Source organism: Phalacrocorax aristotelis, chromosome 2, assembly GCF_949628215.1.
Source record: "Phalacrocorax aristotelis chromosome 2, bGulAri2.1, whole genome shotgun sequence".
Lineage (NCBI taxonomy): Eukaryota > Metazoa > Chordata > Aves > Suliformes > Phalacrocoracidae > Phalacrocorax > Phalacrocorax aristotelis.
In genome coordinates, this window is record NC_134277.1 from 21,540,248 (window position 1) to 21,561,123 (window position 20,876).

Genomic DNA, 20,876 nt, shown 5'->3' on the forward strand with positions numbered 1-20,876 from the left:
TGTATCTGAATCTCTGGAAGGGGTGCATTGAAGTCTGTGGTGCTTCTCAGTAAGGACTCACAATGAAATGGCAAAGGATAGAAAGCCTTTTGTTTAAAAAATTATTTTTCATATCGCATTGCCTAAGAAATGGTCCATAAGATCTCTGGCAGCTAAAAGGATCTGTTGCTGTTACTTCGGCCTACTGCTCAGAAATGAAAGCTATTCCTTGAAAACAAACCTGACAATTAATTTTCAGTGAACATTGAAACAGAAAAACAGCCCAATTTATTGTGAACTCCCATGAAATAAAATAAATTTACTGTTGTGAAAATTCTCTGTTGTCTTCATTTCTTATCAATTCGTATATCATGAGTTGTTTAGAAAGAGAGTAATCAGCAATGTACAAGAAACATTGTTCTATTCCTGGAAAGCATATACATTGTGACTTGCTCAGTTAGGTGGGTACGTTAATTTAGAATTGAAAAGTGAGTGTATTTCACATCCACTTGTAGAAGTATTGGAAAATTCCTCTTTTTCTTCCTTATCTGCATTGAGATACTTTTCTTAATCACCTGTGAACACTGATCAGTGCTCAGTCTTTGAGATACCAGAGAAGAACACTTGAACCGAAGGGCAATACCCTTGTGCACCAAAGCTTTATTATATTTTTGATTACTGTGCATCCCCATACCTAAAGCCAATAACATGGCACTTGTGCCATAGTTCTGATACCATATGTGTCCACTGACAAGTGTTCTGCACGGACCATTGTGTCTCAGTCCACTAACAAAAACTACTGTGCAGTGGTAATCTGGTATCTTAGATTTTCTTCTTGGACAAAGCTTATCCAAAATCTTCTTCCTATCAGGCTACAGCAGCTTAGGGCTCCTTTTCTTTAAAGAGAGGCAAAGTAAATGTCTTACACCTGTAGGCCAGTACTGGTGTTCTGTCCTAGAAATTTTAGCACTGCTCTGATACAATGAACCCTTCTTTTTCTCCAACTGGTTCCACTTCAGCATAGGCAGGATGTCCGGATCCTCTTCTGAATTTCATTGCTGGCCATCTGCTTGGACGTCGCTGTAATGGCAACAACAAGAAAACAAACTTTCAAAATATGAATCTTACAAGAACTTAATAATAAAAAAAATAACAATGAGCTTTAATTTTGGTCTCTCTCATACTAAACCCCACTCTGTGTTGTTACAGGAATGGAGAAGCACAGTTCAGCAGCAAAAGTTAGAGGACTTCCTCCTTCTAAATTCGTGGGTGATGGCTGTTCTCAAAGACCTAAATAATTGCTACTAGTCCTAGAAATGAATACAATGAAATAGCTCCTATCTAAAACTGTTGATCAGTGGATCTGTGCATTTTGTCTTATAAAGACCTGCTGATTCACCACTCCCAAAAGGATCTGTCCACTGCTTTTCATTCTTAGTTCTGCATAGGAATTTGCTAACATACTGCACTGCATGGAAGAACGTGTAGCAGAGTACACAGAAACTGTAATTTTAAAAATGATTAGAACAAAACTCTGGCATGATTTTGTAGGACTTCCAAAATAATTACATTCTATTTCAAGTGCTATAATTTCTACTTGACTTTCATGTTTCATGTTTACTTTCACGGTTCAAAGCTGAAGCAACCTTTTTGTTTGAACTCCTATGACCTTTGGGTACAAGGGTCTTAAGAGGACCTAACCAATTTTCATTAGGAACTTTGGTGCCTGCTTTAAGAACAGCTAATAAACAGAGAAAAGAAAAAGATCTTTTCTGGGTCAGAGAGAACAATTCCTTTATGATTGTGATGCTTCTGGGAAGGAAAAATTCTTTAAAACCCAGGTATTTTTCAAACTAATTAACGTCTGAGAAGGCTCAGACTTTGTGTGACAAAGCTGAGGTTCTGTCAAAAGGAGAAGTTTTCAGAAAAGTAGGAAAACTGTTTCTTAAAGTCAGTTAGCAGAAAAAGCTCTCCTAAAATGATTATTCCCTATTGAAAATTTTATCTGCCAAATATGCTGACACATATTTCTTTTTCTTTACTGACAACAGTTACAACCTGCTTGGAAGGAGGTCTAGAAGGTATAGCAACCTATATAGAAACGTTGCAGGAAAATGAGAGGAGAAACAGTGAAGATAAGTCACAGCCTGTATTTTCACTGACAGTTCAAAATCTAAACAATTTTACTTTATGATCTTTCTTCCAAAAATAAACATTGCATTTGATTTTATGTCCCCATAATACTCCATTTTGATTGCCTTCTGATCACTAATGATATTTCATGCTTCTGAGGGGAGGTGTTGGGGACTACAGAACAGGCACAAACACGACATTATGCTGGGACTCATGGTGCTGTTGAGCAGAAATCACTAAAGAAATCTAGGGGAACCACTGAATCTTTTTAACTACAAGTCACACAGCTGTCTGCGGGTACAGCACAAAGTCTTCCTCAGTGACCACTGTTAGGAAGATGCAATATAAAAGCAACTGATTTATTTTTCTCCCATTGCAGAATCAGGTTACTTCTGAGGCATCCAGAGTTAAATTCTGTTTGGCAGGTAATTTAAAATCTCAGGTCTTTCAAATATAACACCTTCCTACCAAGCAGGAAGTCGGAACACTGTCCTCTTTAATGGATGTCTTTTCCTAATAAGAAAACTTAGTCTATTCCAACTTTGGAGACTTTTTTTCCTACCTAAGCTTGATTCAGCAAGGTTTCAGAATTAAGAAGGACAGTTTGGTTACTGCTAAAGAGAGAGGGTCATATTCTGTTCTTGGACTCACCAAAGTAAATAAAGAATAATTCAATTAAATGTAAAAGACTTATTCCAGATTTCTACTGGTATAAATGTGAATAGAATTTGACCAAGAGGTCTCTAATGGAAAAAGAAAATGAAAAATGATTGGAAAATTAGAAGGAAAAAAATAATTAGAAACAGTCTCAAATGGCAGCATATAAGGACGAGCTGAGTTTTAATCTATTAAGTTGCTTCCTAATTTAATTTTAAGATGTACCCATGATTAGTTAGTACTTCCTTGTTATGTTGCCGTTAGAAACTAAATCTGCCATTTGGCTACTCTTTTTAACTGGCCTTTCCAGATGCTGAAATACAGAACAGATGTGTATCAGTTCTAATGATACAACACGATACAACATCAACATCAGCTGTTGTTCCAGAAATAAACCAACAGATTTGAAGGTCATCTCCAAATACTACAATTGCAGCTTTCTATGTTTTCTCTTCATGCCTGAGGTGAGATTTTCCGTTCCTAGTGACAGACTAATTTCAACTTCTTTGTGTGCGTGTGGGTAATGTAAGTGGTTGCCAGCCTTAAAAGACAGCATTGACAAGCTATGAGTTCATTGCATTGTGTATTGACCCCCAGAAAGCTGTAGAGACATTACCATTTTAATTGATAAAACCAAAAGTAACCTAATTGATATCAGGAGATACAAAACTCCTTGAACTACTGAAGCAGCTCAGGAAATGCCTGATGCATTCTTCCCCTTAATTCTCTGTGAAGCAGAGTAATGAGAAGATATCAAAAACCTAACACACATCCCACCTCCAATCCACAAAAAAACACAAACAAAACAAATCAGGGAGAAAGCAAGCTGGGTATTTTAACTAATTCCTTAGTTTTGTCATCCAATTTAACAGGAAAAAATATGCTTCTTCCTCTGCAGCTAGAACCCTTAAAGGAAATCCTTTGAGCTGTGGCTGGAGGGTTGTAACTCCTGCTTCCTTTCAGTGTATTACAAAGCAGGAAAGCAGGAATAGGATTTTTCTCATAGGAATGAAGCTTCCTTGGGTTCATTATTTTGAACAAATAAGGATGAGGGAAAAGCACTTGTGACCTTACATGACCAGGATACCGAAGATACATGTTAGGAGGCAGAAGAATAATTTATGATATGAACTAAAAAAAAAAGTTAATTCCTTTTGAAGGTCAATAAGATAAAACTAAAGAAACTAGTGGTCAGATAATCCATGGGAAGTGAGATCTACCTTTTACATTTCTTACATTATGCCTGTCTAGAGCACTGATGGTGGCTGTGGAGTATATTTGACTCCCTACAGCAATGCTAAGGCTAGAATATGTGTCTTTAAATAAATCTTGCCGTAGGGTCAGAATGGACACTATTTGTCTTAATTCTGAGAAAAAAAAGAGGGGATTCCACCTCTTATCCTCTATTCCACCTCTAATCCTAAAGGGTGGAGACCAGAGTATCTTCTCACTGTTGTTGCACGGAAAGGTCTCGAAATGTATTCTCATGGTTGATCAGTTTCTTTTTTTGACATCTTTCAACGTGAGGGAATGTTGAGCCTTATAGGGCCTCTTTTACCCATCAAAATGGTGTGATCGCATTAAGACATGATTTTAAAAAAAAGGTTTGAAACATATCTGAGTGTACTTAATTGAATACTGTCTAAACAAAACTCGGTGTGATCTGAACATGGTTTCCAGTGCTACAGTCTATGATTGTTTTTCTGAGATTGCTGGCTTTAGACCATCTTATTTCCTGCTGAACAGTAACTTTTTTAAGCAAAAAAGAAAGAAGTGGCTCAAGCTGAAAACTACAGGAGAGTCTCAGTTAGGTCAGTGGTTTCTGTATGTGTTTGACTGTATTGATGGAAATTTACACAGAAATTTCTACTAAATTTGATCAGATTGAAAGAGAGGAAAGCGAAAAGGACCCATCAGTTTTTATGTTATGGGCCTCTATTAACTGTCCAGAGATCATTTAAAGTGAAGCCATTCATTTTCTACTGTCAGCAAGACTCCTACCTTTTATGAGCCACCAGATCACCAATGAGGCAACAATAAAATAAGAATGGAACAGTCTGCTTCAATTTAGTAAAGAGGTAAAATTCAGTAAGATGTGCATTTCTACACTGACTTACAGACTAGAAACCAGTTAGTGCCCGAAACTGATATTATCTTGAAAACAAAGGGAATGATCAGTTCAGACTTCCAGTGAAGAAGCTGGTATAAAATCAGTTCAAGATTTTTTAATGGATTTTAAAAATATTTGAAAGAATGAACTGAGTGTACATAAACAAGAAATGAAATCTACTTTGTACATGCAATAGGAAAATGAATTATAAGGGATAAGCAATATACAAGATCAATTACAGGACAGACAGTTGTATAAAGTTGTATTGAAATACTTGTATTTGACGACTGATGTCCTGCTCCTGAGAGATTCTGGTGCTGACATTATACACTATCTCTAAAATTTATGCCAGTTAACACTTTTCACTTGAGATGGTAATTCATTAAAAGCAATTGTAATAATGTATATTTCGCTAGCTGTGGTGATTGTAAGCTTTTACATTTCCTTTCATACATCTGCATAAGGACAAGTCTCTGTCAGTAATGGACAGAAGGACTTGGCAACATGTATTACATATTTGATTTTCTTACATCCTATCCTCTACTATTCCCATCCCATCCTCATCCTCTCCTTCGTTCAGTACAGAAAAGTTAAATGAGCATGATTCTGTACAGATCTGCAATGTTGGAAGAGCAGTGAAGTGAAAAAATCATGAAAAATCTGACCCTCCACCCTCTCCCCAATCTGCCATACACACACTTTGTTGTGAAAATTTTGTAAGATTATCAAAAGTTCCTTCATATATTTCAACGAGCATAAAATCCCAGAATGCTTGTGCATGGATCAACTATTTATTCCTACTCAGCAGTAAACTTGAACAGCAGATTTCACCAAGACACACACATTCTCTTTCCAAATAGTTTACATGAGTATAAATAGTTGAATTAGCAGAAGAAGGTCAAAATTTCAAAGTCTTGAAAGACTCTTCAGAGCTCCCTACCAAACTTGATTTCCCACTAAACTACACAAAAGCTGAAGTTATTGAGTACTTTTTAGGTTGAGTGCTCTGATACAAGTTTGTCTTCTTTATCTATTGATTATCTTCCAGTATTTCAAACCTTTCAAACTTTCAGAGGACCATTTCGTTGTTTCTACTGAAGGTTACACCTCACATATGCATTGATGTCAAATTATTTATATAATTCAAGGGTATAAAGACACCTGTTTAACTGTCTTAACTGGAAATATGTAAATACACAGCCATCCAAATTCTGGATTAAATTGTCAAAACCCCAGCCAAATTGTAAAGACCTACACAAATGGATTAAGAACAGGGGGGAAAATAGTAATGTCTGCTACTAATGTTAACATGATACCATCAAGACCCATTAGTCTAAGTACCCTTGCCCACTCTATCTGTCTGGCTACCCAGGCCACCTTCTACTCTCACATGATGAGGAAATATTTTTCTGTTACGAATTACCTTGCCCATAATATGCATTGGCATGCTCAAAGTTACCTGAAATATTGTTTAGGCGATTATAATCTATGCATCAGTCTTTAATCTCTTCTAGAAACACCTGATTTATTTGGCAAATCATAGTCAGAAATGGATGAGGCTTCAAATATCTGAAACTGTAATTCTGATCCATATTTCCAGGAATAAGAAAGATCAATTGCCTGACACCATGTTAATTGAATATTTTGAAGAAACTGTTCTGAAATAAAGATTGCTTCAGACTTAAAATCCTGTAGGATCATTTACTGACTTAATTTTTCTCCTTGATAGAAGTGCTTGCTTAAAGTATCTTTTTGTGATTTAAGCTACTTCTCATTATAACAATGTTTCAGCAGTCTTAGGTTCATCTAAGTAGCTGGCTGCTGACAGACGAGAAACAGAATGCCTCCTTCCTCCCCACCTTTGACTTTTATTGTCGGTGTTGATTATTTATTTTAGTGCATCTCCCTTGTGGCCGATTTAGGTTTCCCTTGCTGAGCTGCTGGTTCCTGCTGAGCTGGATAAGCTTTGGAAAAAATAACTTTGCTATCAGTACAAGACAATGACAGTGAAATCAATGACAATAGCCCAAATGCCAGGACACTGCAGGACTTTGAAAGAAGAGAAAAATGATACTTGTTCTCTTCTTTTTAATCATCATCTTCATGAAACACAATTCAGCTCAAACTTCTGTACAAAAACAAATTGATGACCATGTCAAGCCTTTTTCAAACTAAAAGCATAATCCCCTGTAAAATGTATATATATAATAAAAACAATGGACCATATCCCAGAAGAAATCAGCAGAGCTGTGTGAGCTTCATTCCCTGTCTAAGCCAGCTGAGGTTCTGACTCTTTTTTAAAAAATGCCTTCTTTTTTACTCTGCCTCCTCATTTTTCTGAAGGCATACACTGCATCTGTGACATTAATGCAGAAACCCAGAAATGGTGCATGGGGAACTGGGCTGGCTGTTAAATGCTGGTTCTTATTTGTGAAGTGTTGCTATGAGCAGAGATGTGTAACAGTGAGCCAGAAATGCCCATTAATTCCCTGCGCTCTCAAACAGCAAGAACTGTCTCCTGCTTTTTTGACTACTTTCTCCTTCTGTGATGGGGATGAGCAGAAGGTCAAAATCTGAAGGTAATCTACTGCTGGATCCACTTGCCAGTGAATGTTTCCAGATACTTCAACACAATCCAATATACAGCTCAATTGTTAGAAAAATACCCCAGAATTAGTGCTTTCTCAGACCACCCCAGCTAGGGTTCAGGATTTGGGAACCATCCTCAGTCCATGCTAATAGTCTGCATGCCATCACCTTACTGTGAGGCTAACAGAGTTAAATGACAGGAATGTAGACCCTTCCATGTTAGTTGGTCTCTATGCTAAAAAACAGTCCCAGGCTTATTTAATTTACTAGTAAAGTCATAATTCAAGTTAGATCAGGAAGAGTTGAGGATCACAAACTATTATTTGATTTGCTGAAGATCTGCAGCTGCTCATTCCTTCATCCCTTTCTTTCTCCCCAAGGTTACCTCCTGGCTCCACAGCACCAGTTCAACTCTCTGTGTGTCCATTTGGAAAAACAGATTTGTGAAACATCCAGCTTAAACATCCAAAACGAAGTAAAACAAACAACTAAAAAAGTCATAGGTATGTGCAGATGTGTGTGTGTGTGTGTATGTGCAGATGTGTACACGCATGTTTCTAAGCAGTTGAATCAGCACAATAAAGCTCTGGAAAACCTCCAGGGAGAGTGGGAACATGAAGGCAAAGGCTATGACCTTTAAAATGAGATCTTAACTCAAAAGAATGATAACTTGTAGCCACAAACACTCATGCTTCTCTTCAGTGTGTGACATACTAACTACTATTAAGACATACACAGCCACTATTATGAGATACAGGCTCTGAATTCAATCCTATCCCTACAGCTTCGAAGTCTACATGTGTTAATAACTTGGATTTGGTTTTGTACCTGTAAGCTGAATATAAGAGAAAGGTTCTTTGCCTGAGGTTAAGATGGTCCCAACTGGCAATGTTAGTTTAGACTCCTTGAAATCCCCTCCCCTCAGAGAACTGCCACAGGAAAATTTTATTCCGCTGCTGCCTAGCCTTACATAAGCACGTTTGCCAACAGTATCTCTGTGCCCAGCTGGGAAAAGACATCACAAGGTCTGACTCCCTGCCTTCATATTGGCCAGCAATTCCTCTGATGTCTTCTCAGTTTCAAACATCAAAAAGACTTTGGACCAATATATAAATAAGAAAGGTAAGAAAAACACAGTAAAGGCATGCACATGAAAGCTTCTTGTGTCATGTGCAGCCCTTCTGTCCACAGCTAACTGGGTGCAAACAGGCAGAAGACATCTGAGTAAAAGACAGTCTCCCTTATGCCTTGCTTTTCAATTTGCTAAATGTTACCTGGACATTAATTGCTCTCAGTGCCAAAGTTCACACACAAATGCAAATCAATAAAGGTTAAAAATACAAGAAAAAAAAGAACATGAAGAAAAAGAAGCAAAGAAGTAAAATCACAAATACTACTAAAACTGCTATTTGGCCTGCAATTCAATGAAATTTGAGGAAATCTGACTCATGGGAATTTCTTTACTCCTATTTACATTCAGCTTTAGATATCTACAGCACTTTTGCTATATATCACAGGCATGCAATCCACTACAATTAGGACATCATATTTGGCTTCTTGGCCACCAAACCTCAAATCCTGAATGCAAGTATACTACATAGGTTAGTGAATAAACTAATTACGTTTAAATTGTGGTATAGCTAGTGTGTAGCTATATGAGTTATAGCTAGATTTCTGACATAAGATTCTGCGGTGTTGAAAAAGACTTGAAGAGCACTTTGCTCTTCAAGTTTGCTACTCTTCAAATATCAGTGCAAATAAGTTCAAAGTATACTCAAGAGACACAAGATTCCTCAAGGTAAGAGTAGGTATGTAATTTGATTCGAAAGGGGAAATGCAACAAAATCAAATTCAAGGGAGAGAATATACCACAAGACCAAAGCATACAACACCTCTTCCATCACTCTGCAAGCTAATCTTTAGCCAACATTTACTCTCAGCCTTTAGAAAAAGCCTGCATTCATTGTAACTTTGACTGGGACTCCCTTAATTTTAAAGGTTGATAATTCATTCTGTCTTTAGGTCACCAGGGGAGTGTGCAACTTAAACAATGAAACACATTTTGAATAACGTAGGGGCTGGAAGAAAGAGGAAAACATTGTACTGTGATTTGAATCTTCTACATGCTTAAAAAAAAGGGGAACTTTTTTTCAAAAAGTATTGAAATATCTGGATGGTATTCTTTTAAAACGATACACTGGTATGGCCAAACTGAATAGTGTTGACATTCAAGACTTCTCAAGCTGTTTGTTCAAAACAGCTATTTTTGTTCCAGGTGGGGCTGCACATATGCATTGTACTCAAGAGTTATAAACAAAACCAGTAGAGGAAACGTTTTTTTTCCAGACTTTAGGGGTAAAAAAAAATCATAGAGTAATGTCACTGTTCTAAAACAATAGTTGCTTTTTGAAAAAATGGCATTTTGCTTGGCTTTTGGGTATCACTTATTTCAACTAACTAGTGCATTCAGGATATCATTTAATGGTGGTCAGAGGTGTCACAAAGGATTGCATTTATCAGTGCAAAGTTAAACAGTGCAATCAAAGTGTGGGTGTATTTATCTTTATCCAGGGGAGCTCACTGAGAAAAGGGACTACATGACCAACATGAGGGGCATGACAAATGGATTTGAGATGAGCTATGTGAAAACCTGAGTGAGGTGGTAAGTGGATATTGAGTGATATCTGCAGAGAACACAAGGGAGAAAGAGGCTTAAAGTCTCAGATATGGGATCAGTCTATTATACTTTTCTTTATTCAGTAATCAGTCATGACTATAAACCGAACCAACTCAAAATTCCTTACATAGCCCTTAACCTAAAAAACCCAACAAAATCTGACTCAAAATGATGCTTTACCTACAAAATCATGACAACATCCTAGAATCTTAGATGTAAAAATAAGTTTCTCTATTAGTTGTGTTACAGTTTTGAACGCATGCTATGTTTAATGTCAATATGATACCTCTATAAAGCAGCTTCTTTAAAAATAAACACAAATGGGGCAGGTCCCAGTTCTTTATTTTGCCCAGCCTTAGGTTTATATTAATTCCTGATGATAGATAAACTGATGCAGATCTTTATTTGGCTAGAAGACCTGATGGCGGTCTACAGTGTACTAGTAATTTTTTAGACAGCTGCATGAGGGACCTGCCTGTCCATCTGTCACATCTTGTTTTAACTGTGCACCTTGCTTTATTAATCGAGAGACTTACACAAAACAATATTTTTTCTGAAATATTTATGTGTTTGTTCTCATTTAGTGACCAAGCCCACGGCAATCCTCTTGAGCTCTTTCCCCAGGATGGTAACATCAGATCCACATTTCATTCATTTCCCATAAATAATGCAGCTTCTCTGCTGTGATGTTATCTGTAACAGCTTACTCAAATATTTTTCAATTGCACAAATACAATAAGGAATGCTTTTTTGTAACAGTGACCTATTTATACCAGTTATAGCTCATTATTTTTTTGTACTTTAGTTTCAAAATGCAAGTCTGAGAAGATATATTCTCCTCTGTATTGGAAACATGCACATCCTATAGATCAGATGAATATAAGAAAAATATATTCTACTCTTTACTTCTTGAGCTGGTCACACTATTTTTTTTTTTTATTTGGAAATTAAATTACTAAACTTCTTAAAAGCAATTTCATTTCCAGATTGGGTTACCTTATTCTGTTCTTAAATGTTTATGACACCAACAATTTGGAATTTGCGGAAATGCTCTGAAATACAGAGTAATCCCTTTCTCCACCCCTTGTGGTTTTACCAGTGGATTAGTGGTTTTACCACTCACAGGGAAAGGCCACCCTTTCATGGCTAGAAGTTCTTATAATTCTTGCTAAATGGCTGATTCTCCACAAGAATCACAATGTTTCTAGTAACAAAAATAGAATGTAGTTTATACCAAATTTTGCATTAATTAGATTTTGACTAATTTATTTCCTCCTGTCCTTATTCAATTATTTCTCCTTTATTTTAAGGAAAAAGGTTATGCTTTTCCATTTTTTCTAAAAGCCAACATTACTTGCTAAAAGACATTTTAGTTTTGACTGCATAGATTGATTAATGCCACCTAAAGATCATATTAAATGGAATGAATTTAAAACAACTGATTAAGACACCACTCTTTGCATGATGAGTATATCAATAAATGAGATAAATTAACGTGCCATTACTACACTGAGAACAAAAAGAAATAAAACTCGGTTTTAATTTGGTATTAGTCTCTCCTTAAAAAATGGTGTTGCCATTTACTTAGCATTTTCAGTCATATCATAACAGATAAGAAACTTGTTTATACTAGAGTGAAAGAACAGCAATTCAACCTATGTGCAAAAAAAAGAAAGGGACAATCTTTCTCTTTTGTACAAGGACTTCAGTGGAGTTTTGTTTGTCTACATCAGTAGAGAACTGGCTTGAAATGTCGCATAGACATGGAAGAAAACTATTGATTTTATTACATGGATGCTGTTCCCTGATGGTTAACACTTGAGTTACATCACCTGAGCCTGGAATACTGATGAAAAATTCATTTTGATTTCTGTCACTGCTATTGCATCTAAGCAGTATATTTATTATGATATAATTTTAAAGATGAATCATTCTGTTCATGTTCATGTCTCACTTCAATTCACACTGCTGTCACTAAGAATGAATGTCTGTATCTTCCTGGCCCAGGCTTTTACTTAAGCAATCCCTGGGTACGTCCCTAGTGACACTTCCAGTGGTTCTGTGCCTTCACTATTGCCCATTAGAAAGTGTCCAGGCTCTTAAAAGTAAGGGAGTACTGCAGGTGGGGGTTATGAACAATCAGCGTTTTCTTTCATGTTTAGCAACTATACTTATCATAAGGTAGAGGAATATCACTGTGTTGAAAAAAACCCAAGTGAGTATAGGTATTCACAGTTTTTTGTAGAATCAAACACCTGTGGAAAATGTTCCTTTCTCATATTGTCATGTACAGTGGAGTTGAGCTGACTAAATGTCAGCCTCTGCAATGTAGATGTCTGCACCTGAAGTAGTTATCTATATTTGAGGGAGAAAAATGTTAATTTATCTAATCCTAAAGGAGATGTCTCAAATAGGTCAGATGAATCGTGGTCTAAAAGACTTTGTTTCTCTCTACTAATAAAAAAGAGCAAAGGGAAATTACATTAGATTTAGATATTAAAATTAGGTGAAGAGTATCTTTCCCACAGCTTGAGGCAAAGCGTTAAAAGATTTCTACAAATGAATGTATGGAACAACTAACACATGCTCCCAGCTAAAAACTTACTTTAAGTCAGCTTTTCTGGAGGATTAATGAATGCAAACCTTTTCTTTTTCCACAGGAAAATAATTGAAAAAAATATATGTGCTGAAATAAAATGCCAGTGTATATGACATCTAACGGAAAAATGCTATGGTGAGGACAATGAAAGATAGGAAAGAGAGGTAGAGTGGTATCTGAGGTATATCTTTTAGATATATGTTCTGTGTAAAACCAAAAAAAAGTAATAGCAATAGTAGTTAAAGAAGCAGCTGAGTGACAAACATGCTAAGAACAAAACAGCATCGCCTTCTAGGTGAGGTAGGTCCATTTCTTCAAAGCTTATACTACAAACACAAGAATACTTTCCAGATTAGGTTAAGAAAGTTCTGTTCTGGAGACACCAATTCTACTAGCTGAGTGACAAGACTAGTGCCACAACATGTTGCTTTTGTCTTACCTCTATAAAGAAGAGACTAGCAGCTGACGTTGGATGATGATACATATAGACGGTCACGAGGACGGCTGCAGCGACAATGAGGACCAGTACTAGAATGCCGACAATTAAGCCAGCATGAAGCGTTCCACCTTTCTTCTCCGCCGCACTGTCATCTGTGGAAGCTGCACAAATGGCAGTTATTAGCCCAGTAATTTAAGTCTTCTCCATTCCATTTCACAGCTAGCAATTGAGCATTTGCTTTTTCTGTGTTACATGCTCCTTGTTTTCCAGAGCCCAAGTTGGAAAAAGATGTTAGATGTCTCTTTCCCACAACTGAATGCTCTCATAATCTTAATGAGCAGGCATTTCCAAATGTTTTACTAATTCTAACTCAATAAACAAAATTAATATCCTTCCTTTTGAATGCAGTCTGGACATTCTGAAGTTCTTAATTACCTTCATAATGAATTTTGCTTTGATTTTCTCATAAAACTATCACGGTTGCCCTACAGACAAAAAGTACTAATTGAGTACATTTTGAATTCTGGGGTTCTTTTTAAAGCTTTGAGTTGAGACATGCCACAAACCCTTGTGAGGTCTAGTTAATAAACACATTCTGAAAGCCTGATTCATTAGCTTGGAGAGGGGTTTTGAATCACCCTATGCAAGTGAATCAGACAGCCGAAAGTGTAACAGATGGATGTTAAATGACCCTACAATATTCTAATCTTGGTCTGAATTGAACACTCATCATACCAAAGTATTACAGAAGACCATCCATTTACTAAACTTGATACCAAGAGGCTGCTTATGTTATGCTCCCGTCACAAGAAAAGAGGGCTGTCTGTCACACAAGCAGCTTGTCAGCAGTGTTTCGAAATAAGTGACTGGAAATCTTTTAACAACACTGTAACCTTTGGGGAAAAAGTCTCTCAATAAATTCGCCAACATCTGTAGAATTGTTTGCGCTCCGGTATGATTTCTACTTTGGACAACCCAGAGTATCACAGCAAGTACAAACATGGTGTTAAGCAATGATTCTTCAGCATCCTCTTGCATAAAAGAAGTGCTGTTCTACCCATCACTGCAGGCAAAAAAGCAATTCAGAAGCCCTAGGTTTAAGAAACAGCAGCAGAGCACTGATCATTTGGCTTCACAAACTTATATTATTCTCCTAATATGCCCACTGCTTTCTGCCTTGCTGGCAGTCTTTCAGATCACCTCCATGCCTTACTCTGTACAAAATCTGGCTCTGGTTTCACTTATAAGAAATTTTCTTTCAATTCCACTTTTAAATTTCCTCTGACCATGCTTGTCTGCCAAGCTGACTGTAATGAAAATGGCTGATTTCTGCAGTCATCCTTTCTGTTGTGCCATCCCCCTGAACTAGTCTTTTTGGTTGTCTTAAAGTGTCATGGTCTGTGAGGTCAGGGGCTGACCCTTTTATTTGTTCTTGGAAAACAGCTATCGAGTTATGGGTACCACTTCAAACAAGTTACTGTTATTGCTTTTAATAACAACAACAACAACAATAACACCACCAATAACTGTACGTGGTCTTCTACTATTCATCAGATTGTGACTACAGCACTCCATGCTAATATTAAAAAAAGAGAACTAGAAAATAATAGAAGAAGGTTCTATTGATCTCTTATATAGTGTCAAATGACCTATATGAGGGGCAATGAAAGAAAATAGGAATGGTTAACCTCAGTGTAACAGGTCATCCATGTGTGGCAGCACTGTTTCTCCCCAGACCAAGGAAGGCTGCATGGCCCAGTGGATTGCATGGCATTGTTGTGAGAATAGGGTCAAAAATAATGAAGATGTATTATCTTATCCAAGAGCTATTTCTAACTATAACATGGAAGTAAATCTATGGGAGAGTGAAGTGATTCATGTAAATTTCCCCTGCTTTTGTCCATATTTCCTCAATATTTAGTCAGGACAGCTGAAGTGCTGCCAGTACTGCTCTGTTCTTTCTCATGAAGTCAGTAAGATAGCTTGTGGGGTAAGGAGCTGAGCAACAGAATCAGAGGAAAAAGAAAAAGAACCCAATAATTTTACAGGCTAAACTAGGATGTGGGAGGCATTAATTAATCTAATAAAAAATTGCAAGCACGGACCCCCACTTAGTTACTGCCTAATCCTGAAGTTATCCTTCTTTTTACTGAAAAGTTCATGAATACCTGTTCACGCAGGAACTTCAGTTTTAATTTTGCTGACTGTAGACATGAAGTTTGAGCTTAGGCATGAATGGGATCCAAGAACCAGGCCTCTCCCTGCCTAAATCCTACAAAGGGATTTACTTAGGTTTCTTAAAGCTTAGTTCACACAGATGTATAGGAACTTTTAAAAAAGAAAAGCAGTGTCAGCCTTATTATTTTTTTTTTTTAAACACAGTACATACAGTGAAAATTTCCAGGCCATTCATTACATTGCAGTGAAATAAAAAGATATTGCCTAAGATGCGGAAGATCCATTTTCAAATGTATTCCTACCCAAAGGGCACTTGAAACACTTTCTGGTAGTTACAGCACTATGTAGCAAAGGATGCAAGATTCATGGTGGAGACAGAAAAGAAAGGTGACCCTAAAAATGGTTCCTTTAACTTTCAGGCAGCAGAGTCTTTTACTTGACATAACAATTAATAATTTATTAAATAGCTATTCACTTTCAGCAGAGAATAGATGAATGTATACAAGCTCATTTTAATTTCTGTTCATGTACTGTAACAATATTTAGTACTTGCACATATCGCCAAGCAAATGCAAATTAAGCAACTGAAAGGCCATCAGGAAAGGCCTGCTTTATTGTACATGCTCTGGGTTCAGCTATTAATTCCCAGTGATGAGCAGTTAGTTGTGTGAGTCACCCTACTGAGAAGTAACTGCTCCCCAGAAGGAGCAGGGGATTCATAGTTTGTCTGTCTCATAATTGCCTTTTTGACAGTTCTTTGACTCTTCCCCTCAATGCCACATCGGTGCATCATAAACTACTTTATCACTTGTACCCATTTTCAGGCCAATTTGCACTAAATGAGTAATTTGTATTGTTACTATGTTATGGCTGAAGATAGAACATCATATCCTACATACTGAAAAATGCTGGACTTCAGCAAATGTCCTAAACACTCTATAAAGGGCATGAAATTAATCTCCTTTAATTTGATATTTTCTCAGTGTTTAGCATCGAGCTTTGCAAACGAGAATGCTATCTCTTCCAAATAGCACAGGTGACAACTGCCTGCCCAGATTTCTACTAGGCTAGGGTGGAGCACAGCATGGACATCAGGGCAGTGATCAGAATGCCAAATACAAAAAATAATGAAATACGAGAAATGCTTTTCTTAAATGACAACAAGTGTGAGTAACTTGTAATTTCCATAATCGAAATTCAGTTCATTGACCCCTAGGCTCAAATACTCCTGAGAAATTGATTTTGCTCTCTTTGCACAGAGACAATAAACAGTGTTGTCAACTTTGAAAATACTCTTTGCTGCAAAATCAACTGACAGTTCTTTTAAAAAGCCACCAAGGGAAGTAGAAAAAACAGACATCGAAACTTTTTCAGGTGAAGAAATATTATGAAGGTTATCACAGTGTATCTGCTGTTCCAGGCAAGGCTAAACCCATGGGAGGGTATTTATCTTATGACCGACCCTTTTTCAAACGGAACTTTCTCAGTGGAACTTTCCCCAAACTTTCCTTTTCTTGTGCTCAGAAAAGTAATTATTACATACAATATGCTCCATTTATAACTCCTCCCCAAATTCTTACGTGTATAAACCCTTTAAGCAGAAGGAGTGTGTTAATCTCTTCAAGGTTAGTCTGCTTCTCATTAAGTGCTGAACGACAGCACAGAATCAGCAAGTAACCTTTTTTCCCCAAATATAAAGGCACACAATACAAACATGAAATAATGTTCTCCTGCTGGAATGCTGTATAAAAATGTTCTAATTGTTTGCATGATAAACACATAAAGACTATATAATCTTTGATTTCATATTCCTATACCATGTATCTAGTTAGAGTTGGGTTAGCTTCTTTTGGTGCAGGGAAAACAAAAAACTCAAGGATTTATCATGAATGAAAATCTTGTCCTTGTTCATAGGGACTGTGATGCTGACAAACTGGGACTGTTATTTAGAGTGTTTGAAAACATGTTGTGGATACTTTCTCAATATAATTTACCTCACTATTGCATATCATTGAGGTCTGCAAAATAATAAAATACAGTATTTTCTATTATCTAAATTTAAGGTTTACACAAAGTTTCTATTGTGATAGTTTTATACATGAGAAAACAAAATTGTGGTACATAGATGCACACCTCTCATGACATGAGATGGAAAAGAGTTTACTTACCAGAGATTAATTGTCAGTGAGAGTAGAGATACAAAAAAGTGTTATGGTAAAATGGATGAAAAATAGGTTCTGTTACCTCCTGGCTAGAAGCTTTCCCTTATATAAGGTGACATGGAACTAAGGGCAAATGACAGATAAAAAGTAGAATTTAATTGTGTGGAATTACAAAATAAAACTTTGCTTCTTCCCTCCAAGAGCCGTGTCATTTCATTCTACTCTTGCATTTCGATCAGATGGTAAAAAGCTCCATTTCAAACTCAATTCTTATATGCATGTGCATCTTTATGGGATAAAATGCAATACCTTATTTGACCCTCTGACTGACACAGCTATACTAGCAAAGCCAGGGATATAGGTGACCTAAATAGCAGCAATCACACTAAAGAAAACTCAGTACCAAGCTTTGTTCTCTTCTCCCCTCTTTTTACCAAATGAATGAATTTTCATGGCAAACCCCTGAATTTCTCACAAAGAGATAGGGAATGAAGCCTGCAATTTCTTCTCATATAGGATTGCTTTATGATAAACTGAGTGGTTGCTCTTAGGTCACACGGCAGCAATTGGATGAATTCTTTATGTTCAACAAAACCCATAATTTTTTTAGCTGGTTGGTCAGATGAATATGAACCTGTACTCGGCACTGGTGAGGCCACACCTCCAATACTGTCATCAGTTTTGGGATCCTCACTACAAGAAAGACATTGAGGTGCTGGAGTGTGTTCAAAGAAAGGCAACAAAGCTGGTGAAGAGTCTAGAGCATGTCATATGAGGAGCGGCTGAGGGAACTGGGGTTGTTTAGTCTGGAGAAAAGAAAGCTGAGGGGAGACCTTATCGCTGTCTACAACTACCTGAAAGAAGGTTGTAGTGAGGCGGGGGTCGGTCTCTTTTCCAAGTAGCAAGTGATAGGACAAAAGGGAATGCCCTCAAGTTGCACCAAGGGAGGTTTAGAGTGGATACTGGGAAAAATTTCTTCACCAAAAGGGTGGTCAAGCATTGGAACAGGCTGCCCAGGGAAGTGGTTGAGTCACCATCCCTGGAGGTGTTTAAAAGGCACACAGATGTGGTGCTTAGGGACATGGTTTAGTGGTGGACTTGGCAGTGTTAGGTTAATGGTTGGCCTTGATGATCTTAAAGGTCTCTTCCAACCTAAATGACTCTATGATTCTATCACAGGGGTATGAGAGCATCTATACAGCACTATTGGTACAGAAATGCAGGTTTATTAAGTTGGCAGTGTTCCTGGCATGTTCTTATTTTTACAGCAAAACGGGTCTGGATACAAGTGCATGAAAATTGCTCCTACGGATGAAGCAGACTGGAAAAAGTAGAGACTTTTATGTACTCGTAAGTCTCTACAGTAGAGACTTATGTACTCATTTACTTTTATTACTTAGGAGTATGCACTATGTAGATTAAACATTACAGAAACAGAATGTGTGACGATATTTTCAGAGTCTCCATGCAGACATGTCATTTTTTAATAGTTTAGTTGTTAACTGCAGAACTTCCTTTGCATTCCTTAATGTACCCTTTAGGTAATGACTATTTCAGTACTGGCCATGATTTTGAAGCTGTAGCATGTCCAGCTTTATAAAACTACATTTACAGATTAAAGTAGATTGTGCCATACTATTAATACTAATGCAAAACTAGTATCTTATTGTTCTTACAAAAAACCCACTATCCTTCAAATACTAGCTTAGGAAAGTAAGACACGGTTATACATTACTGTTATTATAAGTATATATCATTATATTCTAATACAAACATTTAACACGATAATTCATCTTTCCAAAGAGCTTACAAACAAATTGCCGATACCTGCCTACAGAATCTAAAATTAGGCAGAATTAGGTACAGATAAAGAGTAGACCTCTAATGCAAAATTAATATTTTCACAGTAATTTTTCTAACTGGAACTATGTAAAAACCACCCTTATAGTATCCCAAAGGGGAGCTTCTTTGCATCAGTATTTCAACTGTAAAATTATTATAGAATCACAGAAACTTGATGATCCTTAAAGAAGGTAGCATTTAGGTCACTTAAAACTTGCTGTGATAGCACAATACAACTTTTTTTATATTGTCCACAGGTGCTATTCTCCATCAGAGACTGTAAGTTTTGTAATTGGTTCTGTATAAAATATTTCTGTCTGAGGTCTGAGCTGTGGGGAAAATGAGATATACTGAAAGGTGATTTTTTAGCTGCCTATTTGTACTTGTTGATTGGGTGCTGGGAAGTATTTTTGCTAGTTATATATATCTGATATATAAACACAGGCATGTACTGCATGCTATTTGATGTAAAAGACATCTATGATAATATAAAGCCAGCTTTTCAAAAATTATCTAAGAAAGTACTCAAGCAATTTTCATCCCTCTCCAAGGTCTATTTCAGGGTAATAGAACTGTCCGCCTGTAACAGTGCAGGAACATTCTGATTTTGGGAATATCAGCTGAATATGGCAAGTCAAACCCACCTCTCCTCACTGCTGTCCCTGTTACCTGCCTGATATGGTACTGTAGCTATGTTAATCTCATTCGACCATCCTTACACCCACAACTGTTCTTCTTCCAGTGATCCTTGGGACTCTTATTGGTCTGGTTCCTCTCATCCAGGAGCTCCAGGGTGTCTGATAGCTGTTTTATAGAATCATAGAATCATTTAGGTTGGAAGAGACCTTTAAGATCATCAAGGCCAACCATTAACCTAACACTGCCAAATCCACCACTAAACCATGTCCCTAAGTACCACATCTGTGTGCCTTTTAAACACCTCCAGGGATTGTGACTCAACCACTTCCCTGGGCAGCCTGTTCCAATGCTTGACCACCCTTTTGGTGAAGAAATTTTTCCCAGTATCCACTCTAAACCTCCCTTGGTGCAACTTGAGGGCATTCCCTTTTGTCCTATCACTTGCTACTTGGGAAAGAGATCATAGATAACAGAATCATAGAATGTCCTGAGTTGGAAGGGACCAGCAACAATCATCAAGTCCAATTCCTGTCCCTGCACAGGACAGCCCCAAAATTCACACCATGTGTCTGACGGCATTGTCGAAATGCTTCTTGAATATTGTCAGGCTTGGCACCATGACTACCTCCCTGGGGAGCCTGTTCCAGTGCTCCACCACCCTCTGGGTAAGAAACTTTTCATAATATCCAACCTAAACCCCCCCTGGCACATGTTCTTGACATTCCCTTGGGTCCTGTCATTGGTCACCAGAGACAAGAGACCAGCGCCTGCCCCTCCTCTGTCTCCCCTTGTGAGGAAGCTGCAGACCACGATGAGGTCTCCTCTCAGCCTCCTCTTCTCCAGGCTGAATAAACCAAGTGACTTTAGCTGCT

General features: G+C 37.4%; 1 protein-coding gene across 1 annotated transcript in view; it reads right to left on the minus strand.

Moving 5' to 3' along the window:
• Window positions 1-244: 244 nt before the first annotated feature.
• The window catches only part of PLXDC2 (plexin domain containing 2), a 278,669-nt gene continuing 258,037 nt past the window's right edge, over window positions 245-20,876 (minus strand). The window contains exons 13-14 of the mRNA XM_075082687.1: window positions 13,184-13,344; window positions 245-1,059 (exon numbers count right to left, since the gene is read on the minus strand). Coding sequence (XP_074938788.1) covers window positions 943-1,059; window positions 13,184-13,344 — 278 coding nt within the window. The 3' untranslated portion in view covers window positions 245-942. The remainder of the gene's footprint in view (window positions 1,060-13,183; window positions 13,345-20,876) is intronic.